We start from the raw sequence: 22,959 nt of genomic DNA on the forward strand, positions 1-22,959 counted from the left end.
TAATTTGTAATATGATTTCATTGTGTCCTTAAGGTGTGGTGTCGAATTCAATGGGACTTTTTACCAGCATAAAATGATCAACCGTGTACAATAACAATTTGTGCTCTTTCCCGCCTCCATCCACCCCTTTAATATTTGGATTGGCTCTAATAGACTTCCTAGTTTCATTCTTTGATATGGGGCTATCCAGCTCTCAATCTGATCAGTTGACAATTTAGGAATATTCAAAGGTCCCATGGCATGAAAATCTAATTTTATAAGGTTTTCTAACATTAATATGAGTTCCCCTAGCCTGCCTATCGTCCCCCAGTGGCTGAAACTTACGTTCGGTGTAAAACAGGCACTAGGAATCCTGCTGGCCTTTGAAAAAATGGAAGCTCAGGCGCGCTGATTTGGAATGTGGCCCCATATGTCGTCATAAGGGGCCAAGTTACCTCCCCATTCTCTGCCTTGCCTGCCCAGCGAATTTGGCCGGCCAATGAGACAATGAGCTACGACCGTGCCACGTGTGTGTGTGTGTGTGTGTGTGTGTGTGTGTGTGTGTGTGTGTGTGTGTGTGTGTGTGTGTGTGTGTGTGTGTGTGTGTGTGTGTGTGTGTGTGTGTGTGTGTGTGTGTGTGTGTGATAACACACACTGCAACGCAAGTGTTGTACACTTCTTTGTTATTTGGATAACTGTTCTGTGTTGTGGCGCATAACACGTCGGTTCTTTGACGTCTCTGGTATTTCCACAACAAGGCTGTAGTTGTGGACGTGGAAGAACCAGAGACGTCGGAGAACCCGACACAGTCGGCGCACACAGCTTTTGGCCGTGATAATATATATTATATGATATAAATATCAATGTATAATATGATATTATTTAGATATAGAGCTCCAGGACTCCCGCTGGAACAGCTGGAGTGTTCTAGAATATTTAGAGAACACGGCCAAAGAATGTGTGCGCCCCGCCATTGCGATACATCCACTGTAAACAGAGCGCATGGTACCGTGGCAGCAAGCTGCTCAGGGCTACACCCCCACCCTCCTCCTTGACCCACCTCTCTCCTACTCATTCGCATTAAAGCTACAGACACCAAAACAGCGCGTTTGGGGAAATGTGCAATGTGCAACGGGCTCGTAGTGGCTGTAATTCTGCACCACGGCTGAATTTTGGGAACATCTTCCAATACTCTGTTAGGGGCCCACTAATATCTATATTAAAGCATCCATAAAGTAGCATGCCATGGGACCTTTAAGATAGTAAAGAAGTCTGTAAATTTGTCCTGTTGGGGATTAATATCCGATGTGTATAATTCGGGCGGGCTCTTCCTAAATGGTAAGTGTTTTTTCTCTATGTTTATTTTCTAAGATATTAAAAATGACTTGGTACCACATTCATTTACATTTACATTTAGGGCATTTAGCAGACGCTTTTATCCAAAGCGACTTACTATAAGTACATTTGTCATAAGAAGTGCATCAATATATCGCTGTCGGTATCGAAAGGATGTTCAAAGAACCAAGTGCAAGTACAACAATCGCTAGGCTAACCAATTCCTCGTGTTACAGCAATGATAGCAGCTACTGCAGTTGCTACACAAGTACTATAATACCATACAATTAGGGCTGTCAAGCGATTAAAATATTTAATCACGATTAATCGCATTAATGTTATAGTTAACTCACGATTAATCGTGAATAATCATAATTTTTTTTTCTATGCTAAATATCCCTTGAATTCTTTGTCCCATACATTTTTCTCATTTTAAGGCTCTTATCAACATGGAGAAGTGCATCGGCTTGCCTTGTGCCAATGTTTTTTTATTGATAACAACATTGGCATATACTGATCAAAACAGGACGGTACAAAAAAAAAGCCTATAATGCAATTAAACGATGAACATACAAAGATATGCCTTGAACATAGCAGTCAGGCTATTGCTTCTTTGTTTTGAGCCCAAAAAATATATATATATTTCGTGTTAATCGCGCGTTAAAGAAATTAACGCCGTTAAATTTGGTTTGCGTTAACGCCGTTAATAACGCGTTTAACTGACAGCTCTAAATACAAAACAATACAACACAACACAATACAGTGTACAATGGTGGCCAGAAGGGGGAGGGTGGCATGCAGAGTCGAGGTGGACTCTGAACAGGTGAGTCTTGAGTCTTTTTCGGAAGATAGTGAGCGACTCTGCGGTCCTGAGAGCGGCAGGGAGCTCGTTCCACCACTGAGGTCCCAAAACTGAGAAAAGTTGTGACTTTGCTGAACGGCCTTTGCTAGCTCTTAGCGATGGCGGTACCAGACGTCCAGCTGAGGTAGTTGAGCGGAGGGATCGAGCTTGGGTATGTGGCTTTAGCAATGCTTGGAGATAGGCAGGGGCAGTTCCATCGACTGCCTTGTATAGATAGATAGATAGATAGATAGATAGACACTTTATTGATCCCTTGGGAATGCTCCTTCAGGGAAATTCAAAATTCAAGCAGCGGTAGTACAGACAAGACGCATAAACAAGCAAGAAAAACACAAGCTAAAATGCAACAAGACATTGTAAAAATAAATAAATACATTTTAAATAGAAAAAGCAGCAGCAGCAGATGTTAGCAGCAATTATTATATCTTATTTGTGTTGATAATGGAACGAGTAGCAATAAATAAATAGATTATGCAAGCTCGATCAGTCTATCCTATTTCTATTTCCCTTTATCCACTGTATTGCACTCCTGCTGCCCCCCCCCTCCTCCCTCCAAATGCAGAGTTGTGGAGTGTGATGGCACGATGGACAAAGGAGTTAATTAGTCTGTTGGTGCGGCATCTGGGGAGGAGCAGCCTGTCGCTGAAGGAGCTTCTTTGGTTGCTGATGACAGTGTGCAGAGGGTGGCTGATGTCATCCAGGATGGCCAGAAGCTTCTTTGTGGTTCTCTCCTCTGCCACTGTCACCAGACAATCCAGCTTGCAGCCGACCACAGAGCCGGCCCGCCTGATGAGCTTGTCAAGCCTGGAGGAGTCCCTCTTGGTTGTGCTGCCTCCCCAACACACCACAGCATAAAAGAGGATGCTGGCGACCACCGACTGATAGAACATTGACAGAAGTTGATTATAGATATATTAAAAGATCGCAGCCTCCTTAAAAAAATACATTCTGCTACTTGTATGCCAGTACCATCGTCTTAAATTTGATGCGAGTTACTTCAGGGAGCCAGTGGAGGTCCCGGAAGAGGGGGGTCAAATGGGATAACTTCGGTAGGTTGAACACGAGGCGTGCTGCCGCATTCTGGATGCGCTGCAAAGGTTTAATCGCAGAGGCAGGAAGTCCAGCCAGGAGTGAGTTGCAGTAGTCGAGGGGCCGCGGGAGATGACCAGTGATTGGACTAGAAGCTGAGCTTCAATGCATTAGCTGGAATTTAAATGGTTGCGGGAATCCTGTCAAGAGTGGGAAGGTATTTGCATTATCTGAAGCATTATAAGACAAAACAGACATAGCTTTCCTCTAGGGGCCTCTGACTTTTCTCCAGCCTTAAAAAACAAAACAAAAACAGATACAACAATTTGGGCCGTGGGGTATGTAAGTCTAACCATTAGAGACGCACTCTCCGGCTTTGTTGCTCAAGCAGTACAATATCAAGCTCCCTCAACCACCTCTTTTTAATCAGCTTATTTATTTTTTTAATTGTCTATAATCTATTATCAATTGGATAAGCAGGACTTTGCAGATGAGAAAAAAATTACGATTTCTTGTTTTTCGATTTCTTGTTTTTGACACAATGCGTTTGTTTTGTGTGTTTTTTTTTCAAAGCACACATCTCCGAGCACCCAAACCAGCAGCCCAGCCACAAGATCCAGATCACCATGGGCTCCACCGAGGCCCGCGTGGACTACATGGGGTCCTCTATCCTCATGGGGGTGTTCAGCAACGCCGACCTCCAGCTCCAAGATGAGTGGAAGGTCAACCTCAACACGGTGGACACCAGCCTCTCAGAGAAGAGGTAGGCGATAGGTCAATGGATTTAACCACACAATTGGTGGTTACTCTGTGGTGCTTGTGTTGTACGGCTTTAACAGTTTGAACCACGTTCATCGATCATTTACTTGGATAGCTGCTATTTTTTAATCACAGAAATGGAAGAGTCGTATTCTGCTAAAGTATTTTAAAAGGAAACATAGATGACCAACAAATATTTTTTAACTCTTAGAATGTGATTTTGGCCATATCGTCAAGCTTCAAAAGGGATAAACGTTTATCCTTTGTCACAGAGTATCTAATGTTTGGTACAAATTTTAAGCTACCAAGGTAAAAAAAGTTGTATTAGTTGGCAACATTTTGACTTCACTTCCAACATTAAAATGAACAGAAAATTCTACGCATTATGTCCCAAATGCGAAAGAGAACTGAAGGAGCCTTTACCGAGATGATAATGAAGATAAAAGACATGGAAGTGTGTCCGCTTGGATAAAGATGTCTCCTGTCGCTGAGTATCATTTTAGAAGGGTTTCTGGATATGAATATGGTGGATGTGGTTGCATTCCTTTAATGAACCACAATCTGATCCCTGTTCTCATGTCCCCGTCTCTCCACCTACTCAGTGAGATCTTCATCCACGGAGACCTGCAGTGGGACATCTTCCAGGTGATCATCTCCCGGAGCACTACGCCCGACCTCATCAAGATCGGCATGAAGCTCCAGGAGTTCTTCACTCAGCAGTTCGACACCAGCAAGAGAGCCCTGTCTACATGGGGCCCTGGCTCCTACCTCCCCCCCAAAGCCCCTCTGATCAACATCGAGAAAGGAGCAACAGAACTCTGTGAGTGCAGAAGGTTACCTGATTCCAGACTGCAGTTTGTTCACATGTGTGTATATAATGACTGGTGTTTCACTCCAACGGCTCTTAGATCTGGATGCCGCCCATCACCGCCACTGGCCCGGGGTCCTGAAGGTGATCGCCGGCTGCCACATATCCCTCTTCCAGATGCCCCTCCCTGAGGACGCCGTGCAGCTCGGAGGGTCCATGAGCCTCCACGGCAATCACATGACTCTGGCCTGCTTCCACGGACCAAACTTCCGCTCCAAGTCATGGGCCCTGTTTCACTTGGAAGAGCCCAACATCGCCTTCTGGACAGAGGCCCAGAAGATCTGGGAGGATGGTGAGCAAAAGAGATGATACCTCCTGTGCAAAACCCAGAGGCAGCATTTTTTTTTACACCTTATTTTCTCCAATCATCTTTTTTACTTGAATCTGTTTCTTTCTAATACAGGCTCAAATGATGACTCCACCTACATCGTACAGACTCTGGACTTCCATCTGGGTCACAACACCATGGTGACCAAACCCTGCGGTGCGCTAGAAAGTCCCATGGCTACCATCACAAAAATAACCCGCCGCCGCCACGAAAACCCGCCCCATGGCGTGGCCACAGTCCAGGAGTGGTTTAACTACGTCACTGCCATGAGGAATGAAGGTAAGGCCATGACATAAAGTCATCAATGTTACAAACACTTGTGAAGAAAAAATCCTTTCTTGTAATTGTGCTCAGAACGTTTTGTCGTATTTTGTGACTCATGAGTGTATTTTATTATTCTTTATTATTCTTTTTAGGTAAAACAAACAATTATTGTAAATAAGAAAATATTTATCAATGTTACTATCCCATTAAAGAATGCCATTTTCGTTTAAATTAGCAGATTTGGTCTTTTATCGCAATTTCATCAAATAATATGTTGAACTTTAGAACTTTTGAGCCATTGTTTATAAAAAATCTGACTCATGTGTTTTATCCCTCTGTTAAGAGTTAAACTTACTGCGGAATGTTGACACCAACAATGAGGAAAATGGATCCACCACCAAGAGCTCCAGCTTGCTCAGCAGCTTCCGCGGTTCCTCGAGCTACAACCACGAGACAGAGACCATCTTCGCTCTGCCCAGGATGCAGCTCGACTTCAAGTCCATCCACGTCCAGGAGCCAGACGAGCCCTCACTAACGGGTACGTTTGATAGGAACTGGTTGATCTGTGTTTCTAAATTCTACATTACTTTGAATTTAAATACTTAAGTAAAAATTAGGGATGGGCTGGCACGAGTAGTAAATTCCAAACTCGAGTGATCGAATGAATTCCTCGAGGATCAGTCGAGTACTTGTTTAAAACTAATCTTTTTTTAGAATGCAACGCATCTGCAGCAGGAATAGGCCTAATGATGAACAGCATTATTACCAACCAAATATGTAATGCAAAAACATGCAAAACCGAAAGGTTGATAGTTCAATCCCCAGCTCCTCCTAGAGTGTTGATGTGTCCCTGAGCAAGACACTTAACCCTAACTGCTCCTGACGAGCTGGCTGTCGCCTTGCATGGTTGACTCTGCCGTCGGTGTGTGTATTAATTGATGTAAGTCGCTTTGGATAAAAGCATCTGCTAAATGCCGTAAATGTAAATGTAAAACAGTCAGTTATCAGAGTATTCATTACGTTCAAAACACATTTTCCTTACAAAAATAAATGTGCGTCTCACAATTTAAATCACGTCGAACAAAGGCCTGTATGTTATAAAAAAAAAAAAAAAAAAAAAAGTAGCCTAACCATTGCAAATAATTTAAAGCTGTAAATAAAACGGCAGCAAATGAACTAAAAAAAATACTCAGTGTTGTGATCTTCTATACACGGCCGGGATTACAGCTGCGTCTTGCAGAGGTGAAAATAGCCGACACACTTGGTTGCTGCGGGTCTGCTCTCCCGAACTCACCGTTGTGTTTCAGGAGCATATGTTGCCGCATAGTACTTGTAGTACTCTGGTAGCTCAATTTCGCTTGGCATATTTTACATTTCACCTCATGATCTCCTATTTCTGTGAAGTATTTCAATACTTCGCTGCGCTTTGCTCTAAATGCCATCTCTTAAAGGTGCCATGACATGCTATTTTATGGATGCTTTAATATAGGTATTAGTGGGCCACTAACATAGTATTCAAAGACGTTCCCGAAATTCAGCCGTGGTGCAGACTCAGAGTTACAGCCACACCGAGCCAGTCGCACATTGAGCTTCGCCCAAAAGCGCTGTTTTGGTGTCTGTTGCTATAATGCAAATGAGGAGGAGCGAGGCGGGTTAAGGAGGAGGGTGGGGGTGTGGCCCTGAGCAGCTTACAGCCACGGTACCATGCGCTCTGTTTACAGTGGATGTATTGCAATGGCGAGGCGCACACAGCCTTTAGCCGTGTTCTGTAAATATTCTAGAACACACAGGAGTCCTGGAGCTCTATATCGAAATGATATCATACACATATCTATATCATATAATATATATTATCACGGCCAAAAACTGTGTGAGCCGATATTACGACCGCGTTGGGTTCTCCGACATTCCTGGTTCTTCCACATCCATCAATCTGAAGTAGACTGAACCGCGACATGGAGGAGAAAGGGATTGTTGCCGGGCAGCGCTTAGGCACCTCCGCCTCGGCAGCGGTCCTTCGGCAGCGGGAAGCGGGGCTCAAGCGGGAGACATTCGCGGCCAACAATCCCTTTCTCCTCCATGTCGTGGTTCATGTTCTTGAGGGAGTCAAAGCCAAAGTTCCTTTCCCCCAATTCATTCTCAACCATGGCTGCGATAACCCCCACTACTCATTAGCAAACAGGGCCAGTAATACAGTCGATTGCTAGTAATGCTACCAGTAAACCATGAGTACCTAGCAAACCATGTAGCACCCACAACACTGACGTTGCCTCGTTGTAGAAATACCAGAGACGATTCCGACGTGTTATGCGCCATAACACCAAAATTAGAAGTGTACAACGCTCTAAATAATATCATATAATACATGGATATCTACAGAGGCGGATTGGCCGTCGGGATGATCGGGAGATTTCCCGGTCGGCCGGCCGGCCGGCCAGCGAGGTCAGGTGGACTGGCCGACAATTGTGAGCGGCCTGCGAAGTCAGTTGGACCGGCCCACAGCTGTGAGCGGCCACGAGGCGTCTGCAAGGCGGCCCTGAGCATAATTTATTCCCCGTCAAGACGCCGTGAAAATCCCCGAAATAAACAATATATGTCTCAAGAACATCCAACCAATATTTATACCACTTGCTTACTCTTTGTCTCATTCATTTTTTGGGATGGTCTGAAAAGGCCAGAATAAAGAAGAAGCGGATGCTAGAGGGGGATGCATCTAAGTGCTGAAAAAAAAGGGATTTATTCCGAAGTCAGGCATTAACAAGTTGTGCAGGTGAATTGACAGAAAAACCGTTAGCCGGAGCTCCACCATTGACGTTATTGCTAGGCGGGAGCTAGCACAAGCTGCTAGTCATTCTCCCGGTGGCTATTATTGCCCCACTCCGCCCATGGATATCTATCATATAATACATATTATCACGGCCAAAAGCTGTGTGCGCCTCCAGACGATATTATGAATCACAAACGACTTTGTCGGGTTCTCCGACGTCTCCGGTTCTTCCACTTTCACATCAATCTGAAGTAGACTGAACTGCCTGCTGCCGGCTGCCCGCTACCGGGCGGTGGTGCTTCGCGACGGTGGTGCCTCACAGCAACCGGCGGCATGTCGCAGTTCATGTACTTCAGGGAGTCAAAGCCAAAGTTCCTTTCCTCCAATTCCTTCTCAAACATGGCTGAGATAACGCCCACTACAGTCTTGTTGTGGAAATGCAAGAGACGTCAAAGAACCGACAAGAAACACTTGCGTTACAGTGTGTGTATTCACACACACACATGTGGCGCTCGCACGGTCATGTCTCATTGGCGGGCCAAATTCTCTGGGCGGGCCAGGCAGAGTAAGGGGAGGAGCTTAGATGCTATGTGACAACATAGCATCACACCTAGGGCCCTATAGCTAACACCTAGGGCCCTATCTTGCATCCGGCGCAAGTGACTTAGTCACTGGCGCATGTGTCGTTGCTAGTTTACAACCGGCGCAGAGCGTTCTTTTCCCACCAGCGCCACTCGCCGGTAAATTAGGGATTGATCATGCGCCCCAAGGGGCGGTTCGGCGGAAGGAGGAGGCGTGTTCTGGCGCAAACGCTATTTTGCCGTTGCTGAATACCATTGCGCTACTGACCAGGAAATACCTGGTTTAAAGTCAGTGGCGCGTTGTTCAGATGCTATTTTAAGGGCGGATGCATACATGCGCATGCGATGCATACGGATTGCTTGTGCACCTCGCGCATACACTTTGCTTCTCTCATCTACCTAGCCGCACATTCTTGGTAAATTATTTGGGAAAGAACAGCTGATGCAGCGGTAATAAGTTGTACTTTTAAATCAATGCATCTGCAAACACCGTACAGCAAAAACATATTTTCTTGACACAGACATTGTGTAGGTAGGCCTACATGCCCATAACTTTTAGGATTGATGAGTATTTGATCGTGAAAAACATTGTTTTACCGCGAGTGAGTGTTAAAAAGAATGAATGAATGCGGGCGCGCGTGTGTGCTCTGTTTAAACACACACAAACTAAACACGTAACGCATAATGCAATCAATGGCAATGTCTATTACCGCGGGGACACATGCATATTAGGATAGCATACAATACTGATAAGAAACAATGTTTATAATGTATTGCGTATATCATTAAATAGAACCAGTTACCGCATATCATATGTTATATCATATACGTTTTCTTTGGCGAAATTTATTTGAAGACTCAGTATTTCTGAAGTTGTGGAAGAAAACCCCTTATTCCATGTGTGAATTAGGCCATATTATTTGGCAATAAACTGAGCCATTTGCAGTTTGAAATTCATGTGCATCTGTCTCATCGGAGACTGCAGACGCGCTGTCAAAATATCAACTCGTCCGATTCAAATGCGCTCATGGCTCTTAAAGGGGATGGGAGCTGGCACTCTCATTGGTTTGTTGGACGTTACGCCCAAACCACACCTACGGGTAATTAGGCTGCTTCAGACCAACCCTTTTGACACTTGCGCCGCGACGCAAGTGTTATTTATCCGCCTGTAAAATAGCGATAGCGCCGTAGAACCGCCCACAAAGCTACTTGCGCTTTGCGCTTCCCACTTGCGTTTCAGACCGTTAAAATAGGGCCCCTAGTGCTCGTTTTACACCGAACGCAAGTATTAGCCACTGGGGGACCACAGGCAGGCTAGGGGAACTCATATTTATGTTAGAAAACCTCATAAAGTGAGATTTTCATGCCATGGCACGTTTAACCTTTTTATTGTGGCGTTGTGCGCACGGCACGTGTCACACAGTAATTTGATGCATTTAATTTGCTTTGTGCACGCGCCAGTGGCGCCACACAGAAAATGTATACATTTTCATGGTTCCTTAAAAAGTGTTAAAAAGTCTTACTTTTTTTTTGTGTGAAATTAAGGCCATAAATTGTCTTAAATGTACTGTAAATTTGCTCTAGGTATTACATTTTGAAGAGGGTTTTTTAAGACTAGGGGAAATTGTCGCACACAACAAATCACATGTGTCTTTTAATTACGGCATTTTCAGGAGTTTTACCTTACGTTGACATCAGTCATCAGTAGGCTAACTTGCTGGCGCTACTTTTAGCTAGTGATGGTTGATATCATTAGGCCAACTTGCGCTACTTTCAGGATGGGACGGTGCAAATTCAATGAGAAATGGTTTGAGGAAGATAAGTTTTGGGGGTGGTTGGAGAAGGCAGGTGACTACGAGGCAAGGTGTCGTTTATCCCGAAAGGCATTCATACTATGGACCATGGGAGTAAAAGCTCTTGAGTCCCACATGAGGTCGCAGAAATATATCCGATACTCCGTGGCAGCTAGCGGGACTACACCGATGCCCGTATTATTTGAAAGAAGTGGACTGAAAAGTTCAGCATCCGTGGCTAGTACTTCACATCAGACGGCGTTAACCGGCTTAGTGTCGCCACCAGAAACCCAGAAGGCGGAGGTATTGTGGGTTCTCCACACGGTGAGCAGACATAATTCCTTCAAATCGAACGAGGACATTAGTAGCGTCTTGGCTACTATGTTCCCAGATTCTGAGTTTGCGAAGTCGTTCACCTGATGTGAAAACAAAACGGCCTATCTTGCCAAATACGGCATTGCATCTTTCATAAAAAGAGAGCTGTCACGCAGCTGTCGTGGAAATATCAATCATAACTATAAATATACAATCACATACAAATTATATTAACCTTGTTCATATAATTATTACATTAGAAGAAACTGTATACATTCTCCCTGTAACTTAAAACAAATCCCTTCCTCTCTTAAAACTGAGAGAGGTTAAGTTAATTCGTATTCAAGTTCCCACTGGAACCAGTAAGTCTGGTTTTGTGACCAGGCCAATCGACTGACTTCTTTGTTGTGTAAACTATTTACAGCCACCATGTCTTGCAAACCTGCAGACATGTCCAATAACCACCCGTTGTATTGCAAATTAACTTGGCCTTAGGTCACTCCCACTCCCTACCCACAATGGAAACGTTCCCTATAAGAATGTTGTTCACCTATTGTTTCATCGAATGTGTTCTTGGTAAACTTTGCTGCCGGTACTTTTCCCATGATCATGCCTTAAGATTAAATCAAATATTTCGCTGTCCGACGTGTCCGTGAGAGAACTTTCTCTTCATCAGCAGCATAAACGATAAACAGTACGTCCTCATGTTCGATGCGAGTATGAACAAAACCACTAAAAGCCAACAGATGGCTATCCATGTGAGGTACTGGCCCACAGACGACACCGACAGCCATGTCATACGTACTATGGATCACTATGGATCACAGTTCATGCTGGATCATTTTAATGTAAGTATTCCAAACAGTAAATTAATTAGGGCTTTGACTTTTGCCCCAAAATCATATTTGAGGTCAGTTTGTTTATTAATATTAATATTCAAATATATTCAAATATTTTTTAATAATATTTTGACCCTTAAATTCCTCCAGTAAGACCTGAATTGGGCATCGCGGGGTTTGTTTACCGGCGTTGCTATGGTTACCGGTCCTGCGTCTTCCGAAGGTTTATTAGGTGTCTAATAAATCGCTGTCTAATCAATAGTTTATTCACTGAATAGACTGCGTCTGGTTCTCCTCCGATTTTGATTTATTTTTTGATATTCGAATTATATTCGAATAACGAAGTTCGGCGACAAAGCCTGTGTGTGTGTGTGTGTGTGTGTGTGTGTGTGTGTGTGTGTGTGTGTGTGTGTGTGTGTGTGTGTGTGTGTGTGTGTGTGTGTGTGTGTGTGTGTGTGTGTGTGTGTGTGTGTGATCACTGTCAGCCGTGTTTACATGGACACATCTGATCCGCATAGATGTGGAAAACCAGCTCAATCGGAATAGAAAAGGATCATATTTACGCCTCAATCGGAATACAATTATCTGTTCGGAATATAATTCTATTCGGCTACAGAAGAGGTGGTGTAGTCCTCTATAATCAACATGCATACACTTATTCCGATTAGTTTGGGGTTTAACTTAAGAGCAGCTGCAGTAGTTTGCAATTGGTCCACTCCACACACCAAACTTGACCGCTGTCAAGGACAGTGGATATATTGCCTGATTCATGTCTTTGTTATCACTCCGTAGTAGTTACAGTAGTCCGGTAACATATCAACCCCAGCGTGTCCGGGACATGGGTGATTATGGGTGACACGGGTGGGTTCATGTGTTCGCGTATCGTCGTGTCTGCGCGCTTCCGAGATAACTTTGCAAGGGTACTAATACTACTGTTAGTACTACGGCTACGGTTGATGTGTATAAGTGACTCAATAAATTCCCTTTTCTATCAAATAATTTTTCAGACATTTTTTGGGTCTTAATTTATGTATCTGTTGGTCTTAAAAATGTCTTAAAAAGTCTTAAATTTGACTTTTAAAATGGTGCAAGAACCATGATTTTCTTCAGCAAAAACTTGTCTGTGTGTATATGCAAACTTGAGTTTGCCTGTCCACCAAGCGAGTTCATTTGTAACGAGGAGTACTCGAGTAATCGATTCCTCACGCCCATCCCTAGTAAAAATGGATACAATATGCATTTTATATTATTTATGCCTGATTGAAGAGGTTCGACCTGAACAGTAGTGTGATTCAGTGGATGCTTCTCCATTGAGGAGAGGGAGGAAGATCCTCCCTAACATTGTTGAGAATAAAAAATGTTGATTGCCCAGACTACTGTAATGAATGAATGCCCTTAAATATGACTACTTTAATGCCTTTGAATATATAATGTTTGTTTCCCTTGGTAAAGGGACATTAGCACCCCCTATCGCCTTTTGACAATTACTTCAGGGAGGAAGGTCCTCCCTCAGCCTCCGTTGAATCCCATTCATTTCCCCAAAAGTACTGGCGGCCGGTGAATAACATGGGTTTTAATGGGAGAGAGGAGGAAAGTCCTCCTCTGAGTGGGTGTGACCTTACAGGCGTCTGATTTGCGCAAAAATCTAGTCGCGCTGCGCTATGAACCAATCAGAAGGATCCCTGGCTGGTGAGCAGTGTTGCCAGATTGGGCAGATTTCCCACCCAATTGGGCTACTTTTAACCACGTTAGGCTGGAAAAATTATCATTGGGCGTGAAATTTACCCAATCTGGCAACGCTGTCGATAACAAACAAACCCGCTCTGCCTGCATTGCCGCTCAGTCTAAGAGACGCAAAGCAGGTGAAATCATCTGAAGGATAACGAGATTCTAACATTTGCGAATAAAGTGTACAATGGAAACAGAGGACATTGTTCATGTTTAATTACACAAAGCATTCCATTCATTGAGTTACAGTGCTAAGTTAGCGACCAAAGAAAAAGGTAGACCACTTCGCAAAATCGAAATCACCAAAAGTAATGGCAACGTCAGTGTTGTGGGTGCTACATGGTTTGCTAGGTACTCATGGTTTACTGGTAGCATTACTAGCAATCGACTGTATTACTGGCCCTGTTTGCTAATGAATAATGGCAAATCTCCAATGTGGGCTGTTCATGGTTTCCCTGATGTGAAAAATCTTGATAGGGCAACCAAACGCCACGACTAGTGTCAAGTTCACGTTGGTGCTGCTATGCGACTTTCCTTGCTAGGCACCATGCCTATAGATCAGGTTGAATCTAGAATAATGTTCTCGTTCTTTGCTACTCTGACCGTTCTGTTTGATATTGTGAAAAGGGTGAATGATTCAGAGCATGATGCATTTTAAATGGCATCACTTTTGGTCAGTCTTTTCTTAAAACCATTGTACCTGAAAATAAACATGGCTAAATTACAACCAATAACTTCAGTCATTGTGGGCCAAAATAGTTTTGGCCCTCATAATTTTTTATTTACTTTTACAAATCAAGAGTAGGCCTGATTTGACTAATGGGCTTTGCATCCTTTCCTTCTGCCCTTGTAGTCCATTTCAAAGACATGCTGCCCACCAGCTTTCAAATTACAGTGATGCCACTGGTGGCTTTGTATCAAATTTATTCACATAACTATCCCTCCCTTCTTTTTTGTAGTTCACCAAAACACCCTGAAACAACTTGAGTCTCACATTCTTATGCCACCATACACCAACAGTGCAAGCAGGCCAATGGCAACCAAGCGCGCGGTCCTTCCTCCCTCACTTTAAAAACTACCAGCCGCCACTGGTGTGATTTATGGGTTAGTTTGATTGATGGCTACAAACAGAATACCGCTCACTCGATGAGGACTCTCTTAAGTACTGCAGAAGTTACCTCAAGACAATTCCATCGCTGAAACAAAACGTAATACTGTAGTCCAGCCAGAGCAATGCAACGAGCAAATGGGGAGAGTGAGAGTTATAACCAAAACTAAAATGTGCATGTATGTTTATTTTAGGGATGGGCATGATTGATCCATCATTGATCGTTAAGAATTTTGACGATCACGTGATATTTTTCTCGATCAAGAGGAGGTTGTGCTTCATAGTGCGAGAACGAACAGCCAAGCCATTGAACCAAGAAACAGCCAAGCAATTGCTTGGCTTGGTTCTTATTGGAATACAGATTTTGTCTTTTTCAATGTTCCCAAACATTTAAGAGCACCATAGGTATATTTTTCGGCTTTTACAAGTGCTGCATAGGCCTGAATTTATTATTATTTTCAAGTAGTTGTTCCCTTAAACTGGTTTGTATGATTATTGTTGGCGATCAAATTCTTATTCGGTAAAACAGATTTTGTCTTTTTTATTTGTTATCCTTGTTTAAGAGCACATTGGTCGTCTTTTACAAGTTCCATACCCCGCCACCCGACACACGGCGAAAAACTGCGCCACACACACCGATACACAGCGACACCGAAGGGTCGTGACTTCTGAGTGGCTCGTAAAGTCGACATGAAAAGAACGTCACCTGCTTTGGAGAGGATGGCAAAAACAAAGCATTTAACCCCCTTTTTCTAAACAGTGATTAAATGGCAAAGATATAAGACGCGTAGTCATGTTTAAAAAATGTTTCAACGGTTTTGGGTTCACTGTCTCTTTCAGTGATTTATGGTCCGAGGCAAACACTGTTGTGGCCTAGGGTTTGGGCTAGGCTAACCATAACCCTATGCCATATTCATCCCATTGTTCCTAGACTCCGACAGCAAGCCTAAGGTGGAGTGCAGCGTGGTCACAGAGTTCACAGATCATATCTGCGTCACCATGGATGCTGAGCTCATCATGTTCCTCCATGACCTGGTGTCGGCCTATCTGAAGGAGAAGGAGAAAGGTACGCACGCAGCCTGCAGTGGGAAACATCTGAAACATCTTAAAACATCTAAATGATGACGTTATTTTTTTAACCTTGTGGTTGCTCTCTCTATGACAGCTCTCTTTGCCCCCCGGATCTTCACCACCAGGCCTGGTCAGAAGAGCCCCACGACCCTCCATGATGACAGCTCCTCAGACAAGGAGGAGGGCATCAACTACACCACCGTGGACTGGAGGGAGTTCATGTGCAACACGTGGCACCTGGAGCCCACACTCCGGTCAGAGACGAGGGCGTACCATTCGCTACAGTTGAAAAAACAAAATTCCAATTTAAAGGAATCCTCTGCTACTGAGTTCTGGTGGCTTAAGAATCCGCTAGTTCATGTCTATTAGAAACCAACTGACACTGCTCTTCCTATCAACTAAAGCTGGACTTTTCTGTGGGTTTTTACCAAGCTTCAAAGTACCAACATTAATTGATGGCCTAGCAATACGACTCCCTTTGGCTGGTTTATCACAATCCTTAGAAATACCTTTCAATCAGACTGCCCTAAAATCAGTCCCACTATTCTCAACACAATTCAGATGCTGTTGCTTTGTACTGAAGAAGGTATTCATTTGTGATTGTATTGTTTAGCGATCAGGACATTTTAATAAACAGAATATGTGCAATTGGCATAAAGATAAGTTTATTAGACGATAGTCAAATCACTATGTTCCTCTAGTTAAACTGCTAATTGACAATGCTTTGGCGTACTGTACTGAATCGCATTAAGGTCTTCTATAAAATAATATGATACTCACAAACCACTTCTTTACTTCCTAGGCTTATTTCTTGGACTGGACGCAAGATTGACCCAGTGGGCGTGGACTATATATTGCAAAAACTGGGTTTCCATCACGCCAGGACTACGATCCCCAAGTGGCTCCAGAGGGGTGTGATGGACCCCTTGGACAAGGTTCTGTCTGTGCTCATCAAAAAGCTTGGCACAGCTCTACAAGATGAGAAGGAAAAGAAAGGCAGAGATAAAGAAGACCACTAAAGATACACTGCACTCTCTTAAGCCTCTCTACTGTTCAATGCATTTGTCAGAGTAGCCTTACTTCTAAATGTGTTGATTGCAAAGTATTTTACTATTGTGCTATGTGAGTAGTTTCCTCACCTCAACGTGTCGTTTTTTATCAATATATCGTATGGTAATTGAATGGAAAAAGTTGTAGCATTGCTTATAAACAACCCTTCTAAAAAAAGATGTGAATCAACTCTTAAATTATGTTATTAACCAACTAGAAAAAAATTATATTAAGGCTGGCCGATATTTAAGAAACATTTTCTTTAAAAAACTACCTTTTTAGACTCGTACCTTTTCTTCAATATGTTTACTATCAATTTGGAGGTAAACATAATTTTTGTTTAAATGTTCATCCATAGTCACATTTTGTCTACTTTTAACATCACAATGGAATGAACTTGTACTTGTAAAGACCCATTGATTGTACATGTATAATTTGTCTTATATATATATATATATAAATAATATGTCTCTGTAAATAACTTGATTACTGATTGCTTGGTATAATAAAAACAATAATTTACATTGATTGAATATTGCTTAAGGATAGAATGATACTCAAGTCTTCACTGAAATAAAGCGCAATTTTTGGGACGTGCTTATGCAAGCCTGCATATTAATTCTTAAATGAGGTATAAATCTCAAACTTGATTTTGAGATGGGGGTCAATAAAAAAAAGTGATCACGTCAAGCATCAAGCAGTTGAAACTAAGTAACTGAGTAATGGAGTGTAAAGTTTGAAGCATATGTCTGTTGTAAAGGATAATAAATGAAATAAAAATAAGTTTCTTCATTCTATCATGCTCATGGACAAAAACCTGCTGATTCCCAATACTAATTATTAAAAAAAAGTGAAGGTGATAAATAGGAACCCTGGATGGCTTATAGTTTCCTCACCTCTTGAGAACAAAGTAAAGTACAAACTAAAACACATTACCTGAAAACACACAATGCATGATTTGCTTGAGGCTAATTTGCATAAAGAAAGCGGAACCCCTATGAAATGCAAACCGTTATGTAGGATGGGGTGTATTAAGGTTAACCGTGCACTTTGGGTATTAGTCTTTATTTATTTTTTAATGATCGTTGGCATAGAAATTTAAATTTCCCCTCCTAATTTGCATACAAGGCACAATGAATAAAAAGATAACTTAAATTGTGTAAAATAATGGGACAAATTATAACATTTGGCAAAAATTGACCAAAAATAATAAAGTAATAAACGAATGAAAATACAATTCTCAAATACATGTTTCTCCGCATAAGCTGCAAGAGGTGCTTTTGCATGTTTACTTTTCATTTGTTTTAACGAACTTAAAAGATTGGCAACCAGTCCCACGTAAACACAGAGAAAAGTGGCTTGGTTCTCCTCCACTTGCTGGCATGGATAAAAAACATTAACAGAAGCATCCCTTTTTATTACAATCAAATCACTCTCCTTGTATATTACACCCCTAAAATAATGTTTTCTCTAGTAACAGGAGCTAGTTGGAAACTGGTGGAGAGCCAGTCCTGAGGGGTATTCCACAAAGCCGGTTTTATCACATAACCGGGTAAGTTAAACCAGGGTTTGCTGTAACCCTAGGATGAGAGAACTGCTGATATCGGAGCGCAAATTATACGTGCAATCCACCGGGAGCGATTGATAAGACCACGGCTCGACATCTTGGCATATCGGATGACTTTTTGCTGGAGTGGAGAGATAAAGATTCTCGCGCAAATCTTTAATATATTTAAATAGCCTTACATAGCCAACACTACCAATCGAGGACCTGTGGGGTGTTCCACAAAGCCGGTTTTATCACATAACCGGGTAAGTTAAACCAGGGTTTGCTGTAACCCTAGGTTTTCCGTTCCAAAAGGATCACGGTATGTTAGTTGCTATAGCAACATATGCTCTGAATCAAACCTGGTCGGACCAGGTTTTGCGCAGGTTAAGTTTGAAACATAACCCGGTTTTGGGTATTTCAACCGGCGTTCACCGCAGATTTCATGTGTTCACAATTGCATGGCCTTTTGATGCGAGAACTGCTGATATCAGAGCGCAAATTATACGTGCAATCCACCGGGAGCGATTGATAAGACCACGGCTCGACATCTTGGCATATTGGATGACTTTTTGCTGGAGTGGGGAGATATAGATTCTCCCGCAAATCTTTAATATATTTAAATAGCCTTACATAGCCAACACTACCAATCGAGGACCTGGCCTCAGTTCACTCCAGACTTTTTGCGTAGCCCTCCGTTTTTTTCAAATGGTAGTTTTATCTAGGCTATAATGCTGGAGATGCTGAGCACATCACAGTCGTTTCAGATGACCCATCCAAGATTTGTATCGGCCTCCTATCATACAAAGAGCAATATTGTCTGAGTACTATGCCGAGAGGCATTTACAACATAAAGTATAAAATAGTCCTAACGGACTTGCATCCACTGGAGAATGTTCGATCGTAGCCGGCGGCTTCATTACAAGCACTGATCCATCTTGATCTGTGAAGTTGATGAATTGTCACTTTTAGGTTTTCTACAGTTACCAAAAAAGAAACATTTGGAATAGTATGCGCTGTGGCAAGCACACGGTTTGCATGTGTTACTTCGAAGGCAAAAAAAATCTAAAATACAAGAAAACACAAAAACCTACATTCAACCAGTGGGGTATGGCCCCTGACTCTCTGAGGAGGTAGGTACCTCCAGGTACCCCCCCAATGCCAGGGCGCCCTGAATTTATGTTTATTAACAGCTCCTCCACCGGGGTCAAGACAATTTGAGGGCCAGATCCAGTCTGCCGACTGTCGGCCTTTTCACGATTGGCTTAAAAAAATGGCTTATTTAAATTTATACTGTTGCATATTCTTGAAGAAAGTTGTCCAATCCCGGGTTGCTTTACTTTAACTCACTTTATTCGTTATAAAGTCGGCATGTTTCGGTATGGTAAATGGAGACTACGGAGGGAATTGTATCTAACACGTGTGAGAGGAAAATACCGTGATCTACTTCAAGCCCCCCGGGCTTAGGCCCGGGTGGCTTTCTGCGCCGTCTACCTATTGATCTCTCCCAGTCTCTACCTCTAGTCCACAAGTAGAGACCGTCAAGTGGGCGTGGCCTAGTGGGCGTGGCCGGGGTAACGTAATGGCTTCGGCTTCTTCAGGTGATGCCTTCTGTGGTGGAGCAGCCTTCAATAAGGTCTTGCTCCCCTTGTGGCTATGTATAGTATTTACGGCTTATATGTTTGGTCCTGCTTCATTGGGTCTATGTGTGGGTAGCTTAGATTCTTAAAATACGTAACAATACCAATACGATGGTGGGAAAAGCATACCAGTTTGTGTGTTTTTTATACTTTATATGTGGTATGTGGTATGTGGTTATGTGGTAGGATCTTTAAGAATGCTTAACTGGGATATTTATTTATTCATGGCTCAAAAATTAGTTCAAATTTCGGTGTCACCCACTCTATTTCATCCTAAACAAACCAGAAAGGGGGCTCAATGTTCAAAATACCGGAATTGTCCTTTAACCTGCGCAAAACCTGGTCCGACCAGGTTTGATTCAGAGCATATGTTTCTATAGCAACTAACATACCGTGATCCTTTTGGAACGGAAAACCTAGGGTTACCGCAAACCCTGGGTTAACTTACCCGGTTATGTGATAAAACCGGCTTTGTGGAATACCCCTCTGCCCTCAAAGCTACTTCCGTTTTGCGCTTCTCACTTGCGTTTCAGACCGTTAAAATAGGGCCCTCAGGGTCAAATCTCCTGATATACAAATGCGGCAAAAATGCGGAGGACGTGTGTGAAAACGGCTTATAAGTAGAAAATTATTATACTTGCTTGATAACATAAGGAGAACATTATTATGCTTGCTTCATTAGGTAATAGTTTAACCAAAATGTTCTACGTTGTAACATTAAAAGCAAAAGTTATTATATTATGCACTCAGAAATTTGTTACATTATCCACTGGGGTTTCCACATTATAGCTATGGGTTTAATTACAACTAGAGGTTGAGAGGTTGCGGAAACTCTAGTATAAGATAGTAAATCATATATAATATAATATTAACAGGGTGCTCTCATGGTCTCCTGTCTGAGAGAGAACAATGAGCAGTTCTCTCCCGACCAACAGGAAGAAACTATTGACTGGACTGTTTACCACAGTATTATTATTGCACCGCGTGTTTGTGTTCACACACAGACACAAACCCAGCGAGTGTTTAAACATTAAACTCCAGATGATCGGAGCCGGACAGAGGAAGAGGAAGAGGATGTTTACAGCGTTTTCAAACTTCCTGTTAATTTCCAAATGGTTTATTAGTGAACAATATTATCTGTCCTGACACCACAGCCTTGGTCCTCTGGGTTTCCTCTGGTGGAGACCGCGGTGCCCTGCTCCGTGTAAGGGACAGACGGCACAGACTGGTCCCGCCTTCGGTCCCTGCATGTTTCTATCGCCTTATTGGGTTCCAAGGAGTCTGTGTCTGAGAGGGAGGGTGAGCAGTGCTATACACAACCTACCATGAAGGAGGAATGGACTGTGTGTTGCCATCTCCGAACTACACATAGTGTATCTCTTTAAGGAACATTTGTGATCCAGTCGTACTCAGAATCCCTTGTACACCATTCATATAATAATAATAATAATAATACATTTTTATAGTTTTTATGATATAAATTGTATGATAGGTTTTTTGTTGAATAAGTGAAGGTGTTTCTCTGCTCTATATATATGTATCTGTCTCGCAGGATTAACTTCACGTGATTTGGTTGTGATTACCCGGAACTCGTTACGCATGGATTCTCTGTTAGACCGTGGTCATCAATAAAGAAGATTCTAACTTTACCATTCGGATACGTTATAATCAAAACAACATGGTGTCAGAAGTGGGATTCTTCCTGAGGACATCACTCGGACAACTTAATCTCTCGGAACGTTAACTTTGAAGTCTCGACCGCAGTAAGCGACACCATGGAAATGGCAGATGGATTCAGAAGTCCGGATCCTCTCATTTGATGAGAATGTGGCAGTGCACTGGCGCAAGTTTGAACGAGAACATGATATTTTCATTGCCGCCGCACACAGCGATAAACCTGCCCGAACGAGAGCTTATATACTCCTTAACCTCGCAGGACCGGAGGCCATAGAGAGGGAGCGATCATTCACCTATGCGCCCGCAGTACTAGGAGAAGATGATAATGTCTTCGTTCCAGCAGAATCTAGAGAGGACCCAGAGTGTCTGAAAAGAAAGTTTAAGGAAATATGCCACCCTGAATCAAACGTGATAATGGAGAGGCACAACTTCAACACCAGACACCAACAACCTGGTGAAATAATCGAGTTATACGTGAGTACACTGAGCAATCAGGCTACAAATTTTAATTTTGGTGTATTGGAAAACAAACTGATAAGAGACAGACTGGTGGTCTGTGGAATAAGTAGCGACAGCGTCAGACGTACGCTGCTAAAAGAGACTGACCTAACACTGCACTATGCACTATGAAGGAAAATCAATCAATCTCCAGCTGCCGGAATTGTGGGGGAATCCATCCAGCGAAACGTGACCAATGTCCGGCTTTTGGCCAACAGTGGTAAGCAGAACCACTTCAAAAGCCAATGCAGGTCTACAAAGTCAAGCAGACCAAACAGACAGATAAACCAGCTATATGCCGAAACAAACTCCAGCAGTGAAAGTGAAGACACATTCACCATTGAAGGCTTATCCTGGCATGATGATGAGAAGAAAATTGACAAGGAAAGACATTGTTTTGTGTTAATGACAAACAACTAAACCTGAAAGTGGATACAGGGCCAAAATGTAACGTTATGTCCCTTAACACATACAAACTTGTCAGGCACAATGATGAACTGCAAATGCCAATCAAGCAGTTCAATCTTGTAGCATTTGGCGGATCTATGATCAAACCAATTGGCACAGTGACATTACCCTGCAAGCTAAATGAACAGCTGTATAACCTACAGTTTCCATTCTTGGCCTACAAGATAGCCTACATATGAAGCTAGTCGCCTTCTGCAGTGAGGTGTTCCACCTAGACTGTGTTAAGGATCACACCCTGTCACAGAAAATGTTTAAGGCATATGCAGACCTATTCAAAGATGAAGTTGGTGACTTACCTGTAACATACTTGATGAAGGTCGATCCAGAGAAAACACCAGTTGTCAGCCCTCCACGTCGTATCCCAGCTTCAATGCAAAAAATAGTGGAACAAGAGCTCCAAAGAATGCAAACCCTGGGAGTAATTGAACCTGTGGATGAACCCACGGAATGGGTT

At 42.8% G+C, this 22,959-nt stretch overlaps 1 protein-coding gene across 1 annotated transcript in view; it reads left to right on the forward strand.

Annotated features, from left to right (window-relative positions):
- Window positions 1–17,866, forward strand: part of kiaa1109 (KIAA1109 ortholog) — a 115,138-nt gene extending 97,272 nt beyond the window's left edge. Inside the window, exons 55-62 of the mRNA XM_056590573.1 lie at window positions 3,779–3,968; window positions 4,567–4,784; window positions 4,873–5,124; window positions 5,236–5,439; window positions 5,768–5,962; window positions 15,487–15,621; window positions 15,721–15,880; window positions 16,429–17,866. Coding sequence (XP_056446548.1) covers window positions 3,779–3,968; window positions 4,567–4,784; window positions 4,873–5,124; window positions 5,236–5,439; window positions 5,768–5,962; window positions 15,487–15,621; window positions 15,721–15,880; window positions 16,429–16,645 — 1,571 coding nt within the window. The 3' untranslated portion in view covers window positions 16,646–17,866. The remainder of the gene's footprint in view (window positions 1–3,778; window positions 3,969–4,566; window positions 4,785–4,872; window positions 5,125–5,235; window positions 5,440–5,767; window positions 5,963–15,486; window positions 15,622–15,720; window positions 15,881–16,428) is intronic.
- The last annotated feature ends 5,093 nt before the right edge of the window (window positions 17,867–22,959 follow it).

The sequence above is a fragment of the Gadus chalcogrammus genome, chromosome 5, assembly GCF_026213295.1.
Source record: "Gadus chalcogrammus isolate NIFS_2021 chromosome 5, NIFS_Gcha_1.0, whole genome shotgun sequence".
Lineage (NCBI taxonomy): Eukaryota > Metazoa > Chordata > Actinopteri > Gadiformes > Gadidae > Gadus > Gadus chalcogrammus.